The 13633-nt window shown below is 46.8% G+C and overlaps 1 protein-coding gene across 2 annotated transcripts; it reads left to right on the top strand.

The window, feature by feature from the left end:
- Window positions 1-1598: 1598 nt before the first annotated feature.
- LOC136000857 (zinc finger protein 692-like) lies at window positions 1599-13374 on the top strand. Of its 2 annotated transcripts, none has more exons than XM_065654859.1 (12): window positions 1599-1709; window positions 2741-2901; window positions 3957-3982; window positions 5165-5479; window positions 6265-6301; window positions 6406-6552; window positions 7862-7999; window positions 9047-9109; window positions 9333-9411; window positions 9509-9623; window positions 10544-10643; window positions 13039-13374. In XM_065654859.1, the coding sequence occupies exons 1-12, from the start codon at window positions 1686-1688 to the stop codon at window positions 13256-13258; spliced, it is 1425 nt and encodes a 474-aa protein (XP_065510931.1). In that variant the 5' UTR covers window positions 1599-1685; the 3' UTR covers window positions 13259-13374. The 2 variants fall into 2 exon arrangements, with proteins under 2 accessions (XP_065510931.1, XP_065510930.1); XM_065654858.1 differs by having other exon boundaries at window positions 5162-5479.
- The last annotated feature ends 259 nt before the right edge of the window (window positions 13375-13633 follow it).

Here is a 13633-nt window from a genome sequence, read left to right as displayed (position 1 = left end):
TGCGGTTTGTTCCGCGGCTCTTTTAGCTCTTTTTGGGGTGTGTTTTGGGGGAGTTGGTTTTTTTGCGGGGGGGGGCGGGTTTATGTTTTTAATTTTTTTACTTTTGTTGCGTGTTTTGGGTTGGCTTGTGTGTGTTGGTTTGGGGTTTGTGTGAGTTTTTCTGGTTTATTTGTTGTGCTGGTGGTTTCCGTTATTTTTGGTTTGGGCTTTTTTTTGGGTGTTTTGTGGTTTTTTCCCCCTAAGAAAATCCTTTCCCCCCCCCCCCCCCCCCCCCCTGCAGATCAGCAAACACGTTAATTATCATCAATCCGTTCATTAGCAAATAATTAAATCTTGCACTGAAGGGACCGGAATCACCCAGAGCTGCTGCAGGTTGGTTTGGATTTTAAATTATTTTTATTGCTGGTCCCCCCGTGGGGGGTGGAGCTGCCGCCCAAACCTGGTGGGAAACGGGGAAAAAAAAAAAAATCGAACAAACACGAAAAATTGCAAAACCAAAGTTTTTAAAAATATAAAACCAATAAAAATCAACAAAAAAAGTATATTAAAAATATAAACCAAAAATTTAAAAAGTAAGAATAAGCATAAAAATGAAAAAATAAAGGAAAATAAAGATTAAAATAAATATTAAAAATTTTAAACCAGAAAATAAGGTAAAAACGAATGTACATAGAACCGAATTTTAAATAGAAATGAATGTAAAAAAACCCCCAAAACATGAAAGGGACACAAAAACTAAAACCTACACAAAATAAATGAAAAATTAAAAATATACATTAAAAGACAATAAACAATGGAAAAACTAAGTATTTGACAAACACTTTAAAAAAGGTGTTTATTTTTGGTTGTGGGGTTTGTGTTTTAAGGTATTAAAAAAAAAATGAAACCCAACAAAAAAAAAAGATTAAATATAAAAGCTAAAAAGAAAAGCAAAATAAAAATAAAGTAAAACAAAGATAAATGTCAAACCAAAAAACCCTGGTAAATATAAACCACAGATACACATAGAGATTAATATAAGTATAAAATATAAATATAAAACTATAAACAAAGTTAAAACTACAAGAAACCAAAGATGGAAATAAGTATTAAGCTAAAAATATAAAAAAGTAAAACATGGAAGATCAAAATAAATATAAAACAAAAAGAACCCCCTGAATATAAACCAAACATAGAAATGAATAGAAATATCAAACCAGGAACTATCAAACATATAAAAATAAAACTAAAAACACACAAAAAAAATTTAAAAATAATTTAAAAAAACAGGTAAGAATAAAAATTACATCTAAAAACACGTGTAAAAACCGGTGTATACAACAAAGATTCAAATAAAAAGAGAAGAACAAAGGTGCTGTGTGTGGTTTTCAATCGGTGCCGGCTTTCGTCTCGGTGCCCGTTTGGTTGGTTGGTCCCGGGTCTCGAACTCGGGGCCCGACCACCTCCGGACGCGCCGGAAACTCCTGAGCGGGAACCTTTTCCCGCCAAACACCCAAAGCGGGGAAATCGCCCCCGGGACACAGCTCCCGTCACCCCCCGCGCCAAGCCCGCCATTTAGTGGGCGGGGCGCATGCGCGTGGCGAGGAGTGGGCGGGGCCGCCGCCATCTTGTCCCGCTTCCTGAGCGGAGGCGCCTTCGGCTCTTAAAAGGGGCACGGCCGCGGTGGGGCCCCCCCCCAGCCGGCCATGGAGCGCGGCCCGGCGGAGCAGGTGGGCGGGCGGGCGGCAGCGCTGCGGCCGGGCCGGGGGTGGCGGGCGGGAGGCTCGGCCTCGCCCTTCCCCTGCCCGCCGGGTTTCTCCTCCTGCGCCGCAGCGGCCGCTTTAAGGCCCCGGCGGCGGGATCGGGCCCGCGGTGGTGACGGGGGAGGGGGATTGAGGGGCCTCGCGGGAGAAATGGCGGGAGGTCCGCAGGGGGCGGGGCTTAGACAAGGAGGCGGGGCCTGGGGAAGGGGCGGGGCTTCCGCTGGCGGGAAGGGGCCGCGTGTTCCCCCCCCCCGTGTGCCCCAGCCCCCCTCAACTGGGCGGTCCCCACGTGCCCATCCCGCATGTCCCTTCGTCCCCCCCCATGTCCCCCACAACGTCCTCTTATGTCCCCCCCCACCATGAAGCGGGACAATCTCCGTGTCCCCGAGTGGCGCCCCCAGACCACACCCCGCCCCCCGGCCCTCAGCCTGTCCCTGTGTCCCCCCATGTGCCCACCTGACCCTCCCTTAGACCCCCCCCCATGTCCCCGACTGTCCCCCCATATCCCCCCCCACGTCCATGTCCCCATATCCCCCCATATGTCCCTGTGTCCCCCCAGGTCCCCAATCATCCCCATGTCCCCTCCTCCCCAATTGTCCCTGTGTCCCCCATGTCCCCCCATATGTCCCTGCCCCACCATGTCCCCCATATTCCCAATGTCTCTATGTCCCTCCAGGTCCCTGATCCTCCCCGTCCCCCCATGACCCCCTGTCCCCAATTGTCCCTGTGCCCCCCACGTCCCCGACTGTCCCCCCATATGTCCTTGTGTCCCCCTGTCCCCCATGTCCCCCCCATCCCCAATTGTCCCTGTGTCCCCCAATGTCCCCACAGGTCCCTGATCATCCCCATTGTCCCCATGGTCTCTATCACCCCCATGGTCCCTGTGTCCCCCATGTGTCCCTGTCCCCCTGTCTCTATGTCCCCCCAGGTCCCTGATCCTCCCCTGTCCCCCCATATCCCCATGACCCCCTGTCCCCAATTGTCCCCCGTGTCCCCAGGTCCCCCCGGAGCTCTCGCGCCGCCAGCGCCGCCGGGAACTGGACGCTCGTCGCAGCCGCTGCCGCATCCGCCTGGGGGGGCACCTGGAGCGCTGGTGCCGCCTCAAGGACCAGTTGGGCTTCACGCTGCACTCCCAGCTGGCCCAGTTCCTGCTCGACAGGTCCAGAAATCCCCAAAAAAAACCCTTTAAAAAATCCCCCCAGGAGCAGCTGGGGTTCACGCGGGCCCAGATCCTGCTCAACAGGTCCAGAAATCCCCAAAAACCCCTGAAAATTCCTTAAAAGCCCTTCAAAATCCCCCCCCAGGAGCAGCTGGGGTTCACACAGGCCCAGTTCCTGCTCCACAGGTCCAAAAATCCCCAAAAACCCCTGAAAATCCCTTAAAAAACCCCTCCAGGAGCAGCTGGGGTTCACACGGGCCCAGTTCCTGCTCGACAGGTCCAGAAATCCCCAAAACCCCCTGAAAAACCACTTAAAATCCCTTAAAAACCCCTCCAGGAACAGCTGGGGTTCACACGGGTCCCGTTCCTGCTCCACAGGTCCCAAAATCCCCAAACCCCCCCTAAAAATCCTTTAAAAACCCTTAAAAATCCCTTAAAATCCCCTCCAGGAGCAGTTGGGGTTCACACGGGCCCAGTTCCTGCTCAACTGGTCTGTACTGGGGCTCAAAAACCCTTTAAAATTCCTTATAATCCCCCTTAAAAACTGCTTAAAACCTCCCTAAAAAAAAACCCCTAAAATCCCCCTTAAAAGCTCCTTAAACCCCCCCGAAAACCTCCTTAAAAACCTCTTAAAACCCCTAAAAAATCCCTTAGAAACTCCTTAAAACAACCTCTTAAAAAACCCCTAAACTCCTCATTGTCACCCTCTTAAAATCCCTTAAAACCCCCTAAAAAAACCCTTAAGAACTCCCCAAATCTCCCCTTAATACCCTTAAAAACTCCCTAAAAAAAAACCCTTTAAAAAGCAGCACTAAAAACTCCTTAAAAACCTTAAACACCCTTGAAAACCCTAAAAAGACCCTTAAACCCCCTTAAAAACCCATTTAAACCTCCCTAAAAACCCTTTAAAAACCCTTAAAAAACTCCCTAAAACCCCTTAAAAAATAAACTAAAAACCCCTTAAAAATAAATCCCAAATTTCCCCCCCCAAACCCCTTTAAACCCCCAAACCAGTAAAACCAGTAAAACCAGTTTAATTCTGTCCTTTCCCGCAGGTTCAGCTCCCCGGCCGGGCCCCCGGGTACGTGTCCCCAAACCCCAAATTTTGGGGCTAAAACGAGCGGTTTTGGGCAAGAGAAGATCCCAGAGCAACGCGGAGCAACGTGAACCGCGATGGGGGAATGTTGGAGATTTGAAATTTTGAGGAGATATTTGAAATTCTGGGGGGTATTTGGGATTTGGGGGAGGTACTTAAAATTTTGGGGTAGATCTTTGAGCTGCTTTTCACCCAATAATTCAAATTGTTTCACCCAAACCCTCAAATTTTGGAGCTGGTTTTCATCTAAAATTCCTATTTTTTGATCTAGTTTTCAGCCCAAAATTCAAATTTGGAGCTGTTTCTCACCCAAGTGTTCCAATTTTGGAGGCGGCTCTCACCCAACCACCATAATTTTCAGCTGGTTTTCACCCCAAAAATCACATTTTGAAGGTTGTTTTAAAAATTCAAATTTTAGAGCTGTTTCTCACCCAAAAAATTAAATTTTGAGCTGTTTTTCACCCCAAAATTTCAATTTTTGAGCTGGTTTTCACCCCAAAATTGAGATTTTGGAAGTGTTTATTGCCCCAAACTTCCAAATTTGGAGGTGGTTTTCTCCCAAAATTTCAAATTTTGAGCTGTTTATCACCCCCAAATTCCAATTTTGCTCTTTTTCACCTCAGATTTCAAATTTTCCTCTTTCTCACCTCGGATTTCTATTTTTTCCTCTTTCGCACTCCAGATTTCCAATTTTTCCTCTTTTTCACCCCAAATTTCATTTTTTCTCTCAAATCTCGATATTTTTTCTCTAAAACTTCCATTTTTCTCTCAAATTTCGGATTTCCTCTCAAATTTTGGGTTTTTCTGTAAAAATTTGGTTTTTCTCTCAAGTCTCAGATTTTTCTCTCAAATTCCATTTTTTTCTCTCAAATTTTGAGTTTTCTCTCCAATTTCAAATTTTCTCTCCAATTTCAAATTTTTCTCCCCGATTTCAAATTTTTCTCTCCAATTTCGAATTTTTCTCACTAAATTTTCGAATTTTTCTCTCTAAATTTTCGAATTTTCTAAATTTTCGAATTTTCTAAATTTTTGAATTTTCTAAATTTTCAAAATTTTCAAATTTTGTACATTTTCAAATTTTCTAAATTTTCGCATTTTCTCTCTAAATTCTCGACCTCCGCTGTGTTTTTCCCCCGGGTTGTGTGTCCCCGTTGTGTGTTGCAGCAGCGCTGTCCCCCGGCTCCCTGCAGCGCCTGGTCGCTCTGTCCCACGGCCACGGCCGCTCCTGTCGCTTCGTCCCCGCGGTTCAGCCCCCACTGGGGCCGCTGGAGTCCCTGGGCTCACTGGAGTGGGCGTGCGTGGCCGGGCACAGCTTCTCCTGGCGCCTCGGTGACGTCACCAATGACGTCGCCAATGACGTCACCACCTGCCGGCGCCCCGAGGACACCAGGGGGCGCTCGGCCGCCCAATCGGCCGCGGGGGACGAAACGCGAGGAGGCGGCGACACCAACGACGACGACACCAACGACGACGACGACACCGGTGAGCGGCTTTTCACCCCAAATTCCAACTTCCCAGCTGGTTTGCACCCAGCAATTCCAAATTCGGAGCTGGCTTGCACCCAAACTTTCAACTTCTGGGGCAGTTTTCACCTGAAAATTCAAATTTTGAAGGTGTTTTTCACCCCAAAGTTCAAAATTTGGAGCTGGTTTTCACCCCAAAATTCAAATTTTGAAGGTGGTTTTCACCCTAAACCTCCAATTTTGGAGCAGGTTTTCACCCAACAATCCAAATTTTGGAGCTGGTTTTCATCCCAAACCTCCAATTTTGGAGCTGATTTTCACCTCCAAATTTCAAATTTTAGAGGTGTTTTTCACCCCAAAATTCAAATTTTGGAGCTGGTTTTCCACCCAACAATTCAAATTTTGGAGCTGGTTTTCACCCCGAAATTCAAACTTTGAAGCTGTTTTTTGTTGCAAAATTCAAGATTTGGAGGTGGCTTTCAGCCCAAAATTCAAATTTTGGCGCTGTTTTTCACTCCAAATTTTGGAACTGGTTTTCACTCCAAAATTCAAACTTGGAGGCGGTTTTCACCCAAAACCTCTAATTTTGGAGCTGTTTTTCACCCCAAAATTCAAAATTTGGAGGTGGTTTTTCACCTAAAATTCAAATTTGGAGGTAGTTCTCACCCAGCATTTGCAATCTTGGAGCTGGTTTTGGCCCGTGTCACCTTCTCCCCCCGGCCCAGGGTCCCCCACCCTGCTGACCCAATTTTGGGGTTTCCGTTGGGCAACGGGCGGCCGAACCGACCCCTCGTGTCCCCCCAGGTCCCCGGGAGCCGCCGCGGCCGGACGGGGACGGGAGGTGAGTTGGTGGCACCTTGAGGTTCTCCGGGAGGTTCCGTTGGGGAACCCCGTCATCGCGGGGTTAACGAGGAGTTCCCGTAATTAACGGGCGGGTTGCCGCAGCGCGGAGGGGGCGGAGCCTCGGGAGGACGGTGACGTCAACGATGACGTCGGTGACGATGTCAACGATGACGTCGGTGATGATGTCAACGATGACGTCGCCTACGCCGATGACCCGCGTGATGAGAACTACCAGCCGTCCATGGGCAGGTGAGGTCCGGCCGCGGCCAATCGGTGCCCTGCTGTGGTCAACCATGGCCAATCACCTTCAAGCATGGCCAACCACCTCCAACCAACGTCCTACAATGGCCAACCACCTCCAACCAATGTCTTACGATGGCCAACCATGGCCAACCGCATCCACCAATACCCAGTGTCCTACCATGGTCAACCAATGGCCAACCAGCTCCTACCATGGCCAATTGTGTCCAACCAATGTCCTACCACATCTCATTAAGGTCCTACCACGGCCAACCCATGTCCTACCATGGCCAACTGTATCCAACCAATGTCCTACCATGGCCAACAATGGCGAACCAATGTCCTATCACATCAAACCATGGCCAACCACCTCCAACCAATGTCCTACCATGGCCAACCCATGTTCTATCCCATCTAACCATGGCCAGCTGTATCCAACTAACGTCCTACCGTGTCCAACCATGCCCAACCAACGGCCAACCAATGCCCTATGATGTCCAACCAACGTCCCACCAACGTCCCGCCATGTCCAACCAACGTCCCATCACATCTAAACCATGGCCTTCCACCTCCAACCAATGTCCTACTGTGTCCAACCATGGCCAACCGTATCCAACGATGCCCGATGTCCTACCATGGTCAACCAATGTCCTGCCACATCAAACCATGGCCAACCACCCCCAACCAATGTATGATGTCCAACCAACATCCTGCAATGTCCAACCAATGTCCTGTCACCTCCAACCAATGGCCTATTACATCTAACCATGGGCAACAACCTCCAACCAACGGCCAACCATGGCCAACCACATCCAGTGTCCTACCATGGCCAACCACGTTAACCAATGTCCTACCATGGCCAACCAATGTCCTACCATGGCCAACCAATGTCCTACCATGGCCAACTGCATCCAATCAATGTCCAACCAATGTCATACCACATCCAACCGTGGCCAACCACATTAACCAATGTCCTACCATGGCCAACCAATGTCCTACCACCTCCAACCATGGCTAACCAATGTCCTACCATGGCCAACCTTGGCCAACTGATGTCCTACCATGGCCAACCGCATCCAATCAATGGCCAACTAATGTCCTACCGCATCCAATCAATGGCCAACCAATGTCCTACCACATCCAACCATGGCCAACCAATGTCCTATTACATCTAACCATGGCCAACCACCTCCAACCACGGCCAACCCCATGCAATGTCCTACCATGGCCAACTGTGGCCAACCAACGTCCTACGTTGTCCCATGACGTCCCACCACGTCCGACCATCTCACATCCCCTCGTCCATCTCCTCCCGCAGCGACTCGCAGCCCAAACGCCGACAAAACCAACCCAGAACCCGCAAGAAACTCGTCAAGGAGGAGCCGCCGGCTGAGCCCGGCCTAAGCGAGCCCGGCCTAAGCGAGCCCAGCCCAGAGGAGAAGCTCGGACGCCTCAGGTGAGTTGTGATGGTGACACCGGGGACATTTGGGGGACGTTGGGGCCAAGAAACATTTGGTCGGGGACAACCCAGTAACGACCACCAAAATTTGATTTTCTACCCAATTTGAGGTTCTCGTTTCCACGCGGGCTGAAAATTCACTTTTCCCGGGCTGAAAAATTCACTTTCCAGCCCTCAAATAAGCTCAAAGCGTCGTTATTTGTTGGGTCAAGGAGGATGAAACGCCCGTCGCTCTCGGATGGAGTTTCTCGGTGGATTTTCTTGCGCTTTTAAGACAAAAAAGGTGTTAAAACCCCCGAAAAAAACCAAGTTTTTGGTTGGAAATATCGGGAGCGACCTCGTGACGTCGTCTCGTCTTCGTGCGTCCTACGAAAGACGGAAACGCAGCGAAACGCCCCAAAACTGCTGTGTAAGTACCGCGCTGCTCCATTAAGCCTCTAATTAATTTGTTTTTTTGACTAATTAACGCCCGTCCCGTCTCCTCGCAGCTCGAAGAGCCGACGCCGCCCGGGGACGGAAAATGTGACGGTAAATCCAAAATTTGCTTTTTTTCTACCCAAAAATTCCATTGGAGGGTGGGAAGCTTTGGGTCAGGCTTAAATAATCCTTGTTAAGGCCAAAATTGATGCAAAAAAGGGATTTATTCCCCATTTTTTGGGGGGGTCTTGCACATTTTCAGTTCAAAATCGTGGTGTTCAGACGTCGAAATTTTTTTTTTTAACCTATTTTTCTTTAATTTCAGGGTTTCAGCCCAAAACTGCCGAGAAATTATCGATGAAACGAGGCAACGATCTCAAACATCCCGCTACAAAACCCATGTGAAATTCTGTTGTAATGCAAAAAAATAAAGAATATTTTCCTACTTGTTACGTCTGCACGTTTGTCGACGTCGTTTCTGACTCCCGTGGGGAGAAATTTTGGCGCAAATTCCCCAAAAAAGGAAGAAATAAAAGCGAAATCGTCAGGTTTTGACGTTGGGTGATGACAGCTCGGTGCTCGGGGACTAAAATTTGGCTCATTCTGCGTTTTTTCCCCCGATTTCAGCTGCAGGCAGCGAGCGCGGGTCGGCGACGAGGACGCGGCGCAGATCGGCCCCAAGAGAATCAGGTTAATTTGATAATTTACTTACATTTTTATAATTTAAAGTGAATTTAATTTAACAATTTAATTAAATTCATGAGGTTTAATTTCCTCCTGAAAGGGTTTTAATTTCCTTAAACGCATTTTTTGGGGGCGGGGAAGAAAAAGATGATTTGTGGGGCGCCAAATTGACAAAATTATTTGTTTTTCCCCCCCAAATTCTGGGTTTTTTCCCTATTTTTGCTCACAGGAAGGCGGCGAAACGTGAGATCCTCCTGTGCGACTTCGACGGCTGCGGCAAAATCTTCTCCAACCGCCAATACCTGAACGTGAGGAACTTGGGGGTGAAACGGGGGGGGGAAATCGGTCCTAAAAATCCACATTTTGTTCTCGATTTTGCCGTTTTTTCTCCCCAAAATCCGGCAGCACCACCAGAAGTACCAGCACGTGCACCAGAAAACCTTCGCCTGCTCCGAACCCGGGTGCGGAAAATCCTTCAACTTCAAGAAGCACCTCAAGGAGCATGAGAAGCTGCACAGCGGTGAGGCGGCTCCCCCCAAAATAAAAAACTACAAATTTTTCTGAAAATTCTCAAAAAATTCCGAAATTTTCTGAAAATTTTCAAAATTTTTCAGGTTTTGAAAATTTTCGAAAAATTTCGTTTTTAAAAAAATTTCAAAAGCCATTTTTTAAAAAAATTTCATTTTAAAAAATTTCAAAAGCCATGATTTTTTCAAAAAATTTCGTTTTAAAAAAATTTTCAAAAGCCATTTTTTCAAAAATTTTCAAAACCCACCATTTTTTCGGAAAATTTTCAAACCCCACGATTTTTTCCAAAAATTTTCAAACCCCACGATATTTCCAAAAAATTTTCAAAACCCACGAAATTTTCCAAACCACATTTTTTCCTGAAAATTTTAAAAATGTCCAAATTTCCCAATTTTTTGAAATTTCTCCAAATTGAAAAAACTCCAAAAATTCCCCAATTTTTTCAAAAGGTTTCAATTCTTGAACGTTTCCCCCAATTCAACATACTTCAAATTTTGAAAATTTTCCAAAAACCGAAATTTTCCAAATTTTTTAAAATTTCCCCAGAATTTCCAAAATTTTTCAAAGTTCTCCATTTTCCACTCCCCAAATCCACCATCCGTCTCTGATTTTTTCACCAGTGCTCCTAAAACGCATCCAAATTCACCCGATTCTTCATTTAGGCCAGACCCACCCCCTAATCCTGTTTTTTGGGGGATTTCCCCCTCTCTTTCCGTGCTCGGTTTCTCCTAAAATGCCCCAAATTTCCATATTCCTTATTTAGTCCAGACCCAGCCCCTAATCCTGGTTTTGTGTGTGTTCTTTTTCTCCATTTCCACGCTCGGTTTCTCCTAAAACGCCCCCAAACCCCCCCGGTCCCTGGTCCAGTCCGTCCCCAGCCCCTAAAAGGCCGTTTTTCCCGTTATTTTCCAGACCAACGCGATTACATCTGCGAGTTCTGCGCCCGCCCGTTCCGCACCAGCAGCAACCTCCTGATCCACCGGCGCATCCACACCGGGGAGAAGCCGCTGCAGTCAGTCCCAGCGCACACCACTTCGCCCTTTTGCGCACTTTTTCGCCTCAAACCCCGCGCTTCATCCCCTTTCTTAATTTTCTTTTTGCCTCAAACCCCGCGCTTCATCCCCTTAATTCTTTTTTGCCTCAAACCCCGCGTTTCATCCCCTTTCTTAATTCTTTTTCGCCTCAAATCCTTCGTTTCATCCCCTTTCTTAATTTTCTTTTTTGCCTCAAACCCCGCGCTTCATCCCTTTTCTTAATTCTTTTTGCCTCAAATCCTTCGTTTCATCCCCTTTCTTAATTCTTTTTCGCCTCAAACCCCGCGCTTCATCCCCTTTCTTAATTCTTTTTTGCCTCAAATCCTTCGTTTCATCCCCTTTCTTAATTCTTTTTTGCCTCAAATCCTTCGTTTCATCCCCTTTCTTAATTCTTTTTTGCCTCAAATCCTTCGTTTCATCCCCTTTCTTAATTTTCTTTTTGCCTCAAACCCCGCGCTTCATCCCCTTAATTCTTTTTTGCCTCAAACCCCGCGTTTCATCCCCTTTCTTAATTCTTTTTTGCCTCAAATCCTTCACTTCATCCCCTTTCTTAATTTTCTTTTTTGCCTCAAACCCCGCGCTTCATCCCTTTTCTTAATTCTTTTTGCCTCAAACCCCGTGTTTCATCCCCTTTCTTAATTTTCTTTTTGCCTCAAACCCCGCGCTTCATCCCCTTAATTCTTTTTTGCCTCAAACCCCGCGTTTCATCCCTTTTCTTAATTCTTTTTCGCCTCAAATCCTTCGCTTCATCCCCTTTCTTAATTCTTTTTTCGCCTCAAACCCCGTGTTTCATCCCCTTTCTTAATTTTCTTTTTGCCTCAAACCCCGCGCTTCATCCCTTTTCTTAATTCTTTTTTGCCTCAAATCCTTCGTTTCATCCCCTTTCTTAATTTTCTTTTTGCCTCAAACCCCGCGTTTCATCCCCTTTCTTAATTCTTTTTCGCCTCAAATCCTGCGCTTCATCCCCTTTCTTAATTTCCTTTTTGCCTCAAATCTTGCGCTTAATCTTTTCCATTTTCTTTTTGCCCCAAACTCTGCGTTGAATCCCTTTTGAATTTTTTTTTTTACCTTAAACCCTGTGTTTAATCTCTAAGTTTCACCTCAGATCTTGAGTTTGATCCCTTTTTCATTTTTTTTACCTCAAATCCCGTCCCTAATCCCTTTATTTCACATTTTTCCCCTCAAATCCCGTCCTGACTCCTTTTTTTCCACATTTTTCCCCTCAGACTCTGCTCCTCACCCCTTTTTTCCACATTTTTCCTCTCAAATCCCATCCCTAATCCCATTATTTTACATCTTTCACCTCAAATCTCGTCCCTAATCCCTTTTTTTCACCTCAAATCCCAACCCTAATGCCTTTATTTTACACTTTTCACCTCAAATCTCATGCTTAATCCATTTATTTTACGTTTTTTCCCCCAGACTCTCCTCCTCACCCCTTTTTCCCCATTTTTCCCCTCAGACTCTCCTCCTCACCCCATTTTTTAATATTTTTTCCCCCAGACTCTCCTCCTAACCCCTTATTTTTAGTATTTTTTCCCTCAGACTTTCCTCCTCACCCCGTTTTTTAATATTTTTTCCCTCAGACTCTCCTCCTATCCCTGTTTTTAATATTTTTCCCCCAGACTCTCCTCCTAACCCCTTTTTTTAGTATTTTTTCCCTCAGACTCTCCTCCTCACCCCTTTTTTTAGTACTTTTTCCCTCAGACTCTCCTCCTATCCCCGTTTTTAATATTTTTCCCTCAGACTCTCCTCCTCACCCCTTTTTTTAGTATTTTTTCCCTCAGACTCTCCTCCTCACCCCTTTTTTTAGTATTTTTCCCCTCAGACTCTCCTCCTCACCCCTTTTTTCCCCCATTTTTTCCCCCAGACTCTCCTCCTCACCCCTTTTTTCTCCCATTTTTTCCCTCAGACTCTCCTCCTACCCCCGTTTTTAATATTTTTCCCCCAGACTCTCCTCCTAACCCCATTTTTTAATATTTTTTCCCCCAGACTCTCCTCCTAACCCCTTTTTCCCCCATTTTTCCCCCAGACTCTCCTCCTCACCCCATTTTTTAATATTTTTCCCTCAGACTCTCCTCCTCACCCCTTTTTTCCCCATTTTTCCCCTCAGACTCTCCTCCTCACCCCTTTTTTTAGAATTTTTCCCCTCAGACTCTCCTCCTCACCCCTTTTTTTAATAGTTTTTCCCTCAGACTCTCCTCCTTACCCCCTTTTTTCCCCCATTTTTTCCCTCAGACTCTCCTCCTATCCCCGTTTTTAGTATTTTTCCCTCAGACTCTCCTCCTCACCCCCCCTTTATTCACATTTTTCCCCCCGCATCCCGTCCCCGCTCCCTTTTTCCCATCGTTTTCCTGCCTTTTCTCCGCGCAGGTGCGAGATCTGCGGCTTCACGTGCCGCCAGAAGGCGTCGCTGAACTGGCACATGCGCAAGCACGGCGCCGCCGCCTCCTACGCCTTCCCCTGCGACATCTGCGGCAAAAAGTTCGAGAAAAGGGACAACGTCACCGCTCACAAGAGCAAAAGCCACCCCGGGGGGACCCCCCGGGCCGAGGGGGGGACGGCTGGACAGACGGACGGCGCCGCCGCGTAGCGCCGTCCCGCCAAAAAGACGAGAAAGGCGGGGGGGGGGGATGGGAGAAAACGCCGGGTTTTGCCCCAAAATCTGCGCTCGAGCCTCTTGCCCGGCTGCCGGGAGGGAGCGAGAAGTTGCCAAAATCCTCAATAAAAACTTATTTTTGGGTAAAAGCGGGGTTTCCCACTTTGGATTTCATTCCTTTCTTTTACTCCTTTTTTTTTTTATTTTATTCCTTTCTTTGAATTTTGTTTCCGTCCCTTAAAAATTCTCTTCCCTTAACTATTATTTTGTTTCCGTCCCTTAAAAATTCTATTCCCTTAACTATTATTTTGCTTCCTTCCCTTAAAAATTCTATTCCCTTAACTTTTGTTTCCGTCCCTTAAAAATTCT

This window comes from Caloenas nicobarica, chromosome 35, assembly GCF_036013445.1.
Source record: "Caloenas nicobarica isolate bCalNic1 chromosome 35, bCalNic1.hap1, whole genome shotgun sequence".
NCBI lineage: Eukaryota > Metazoa > Chordata > Aves > Columbiformes > Columbidae > Caloenas > Caloenas nicobarica.
The sequence above is the reverse complement of the archived record's forward strand: the minus strand, read 5'-3'. Positions and strand labels throughout refer to the sequence as shown.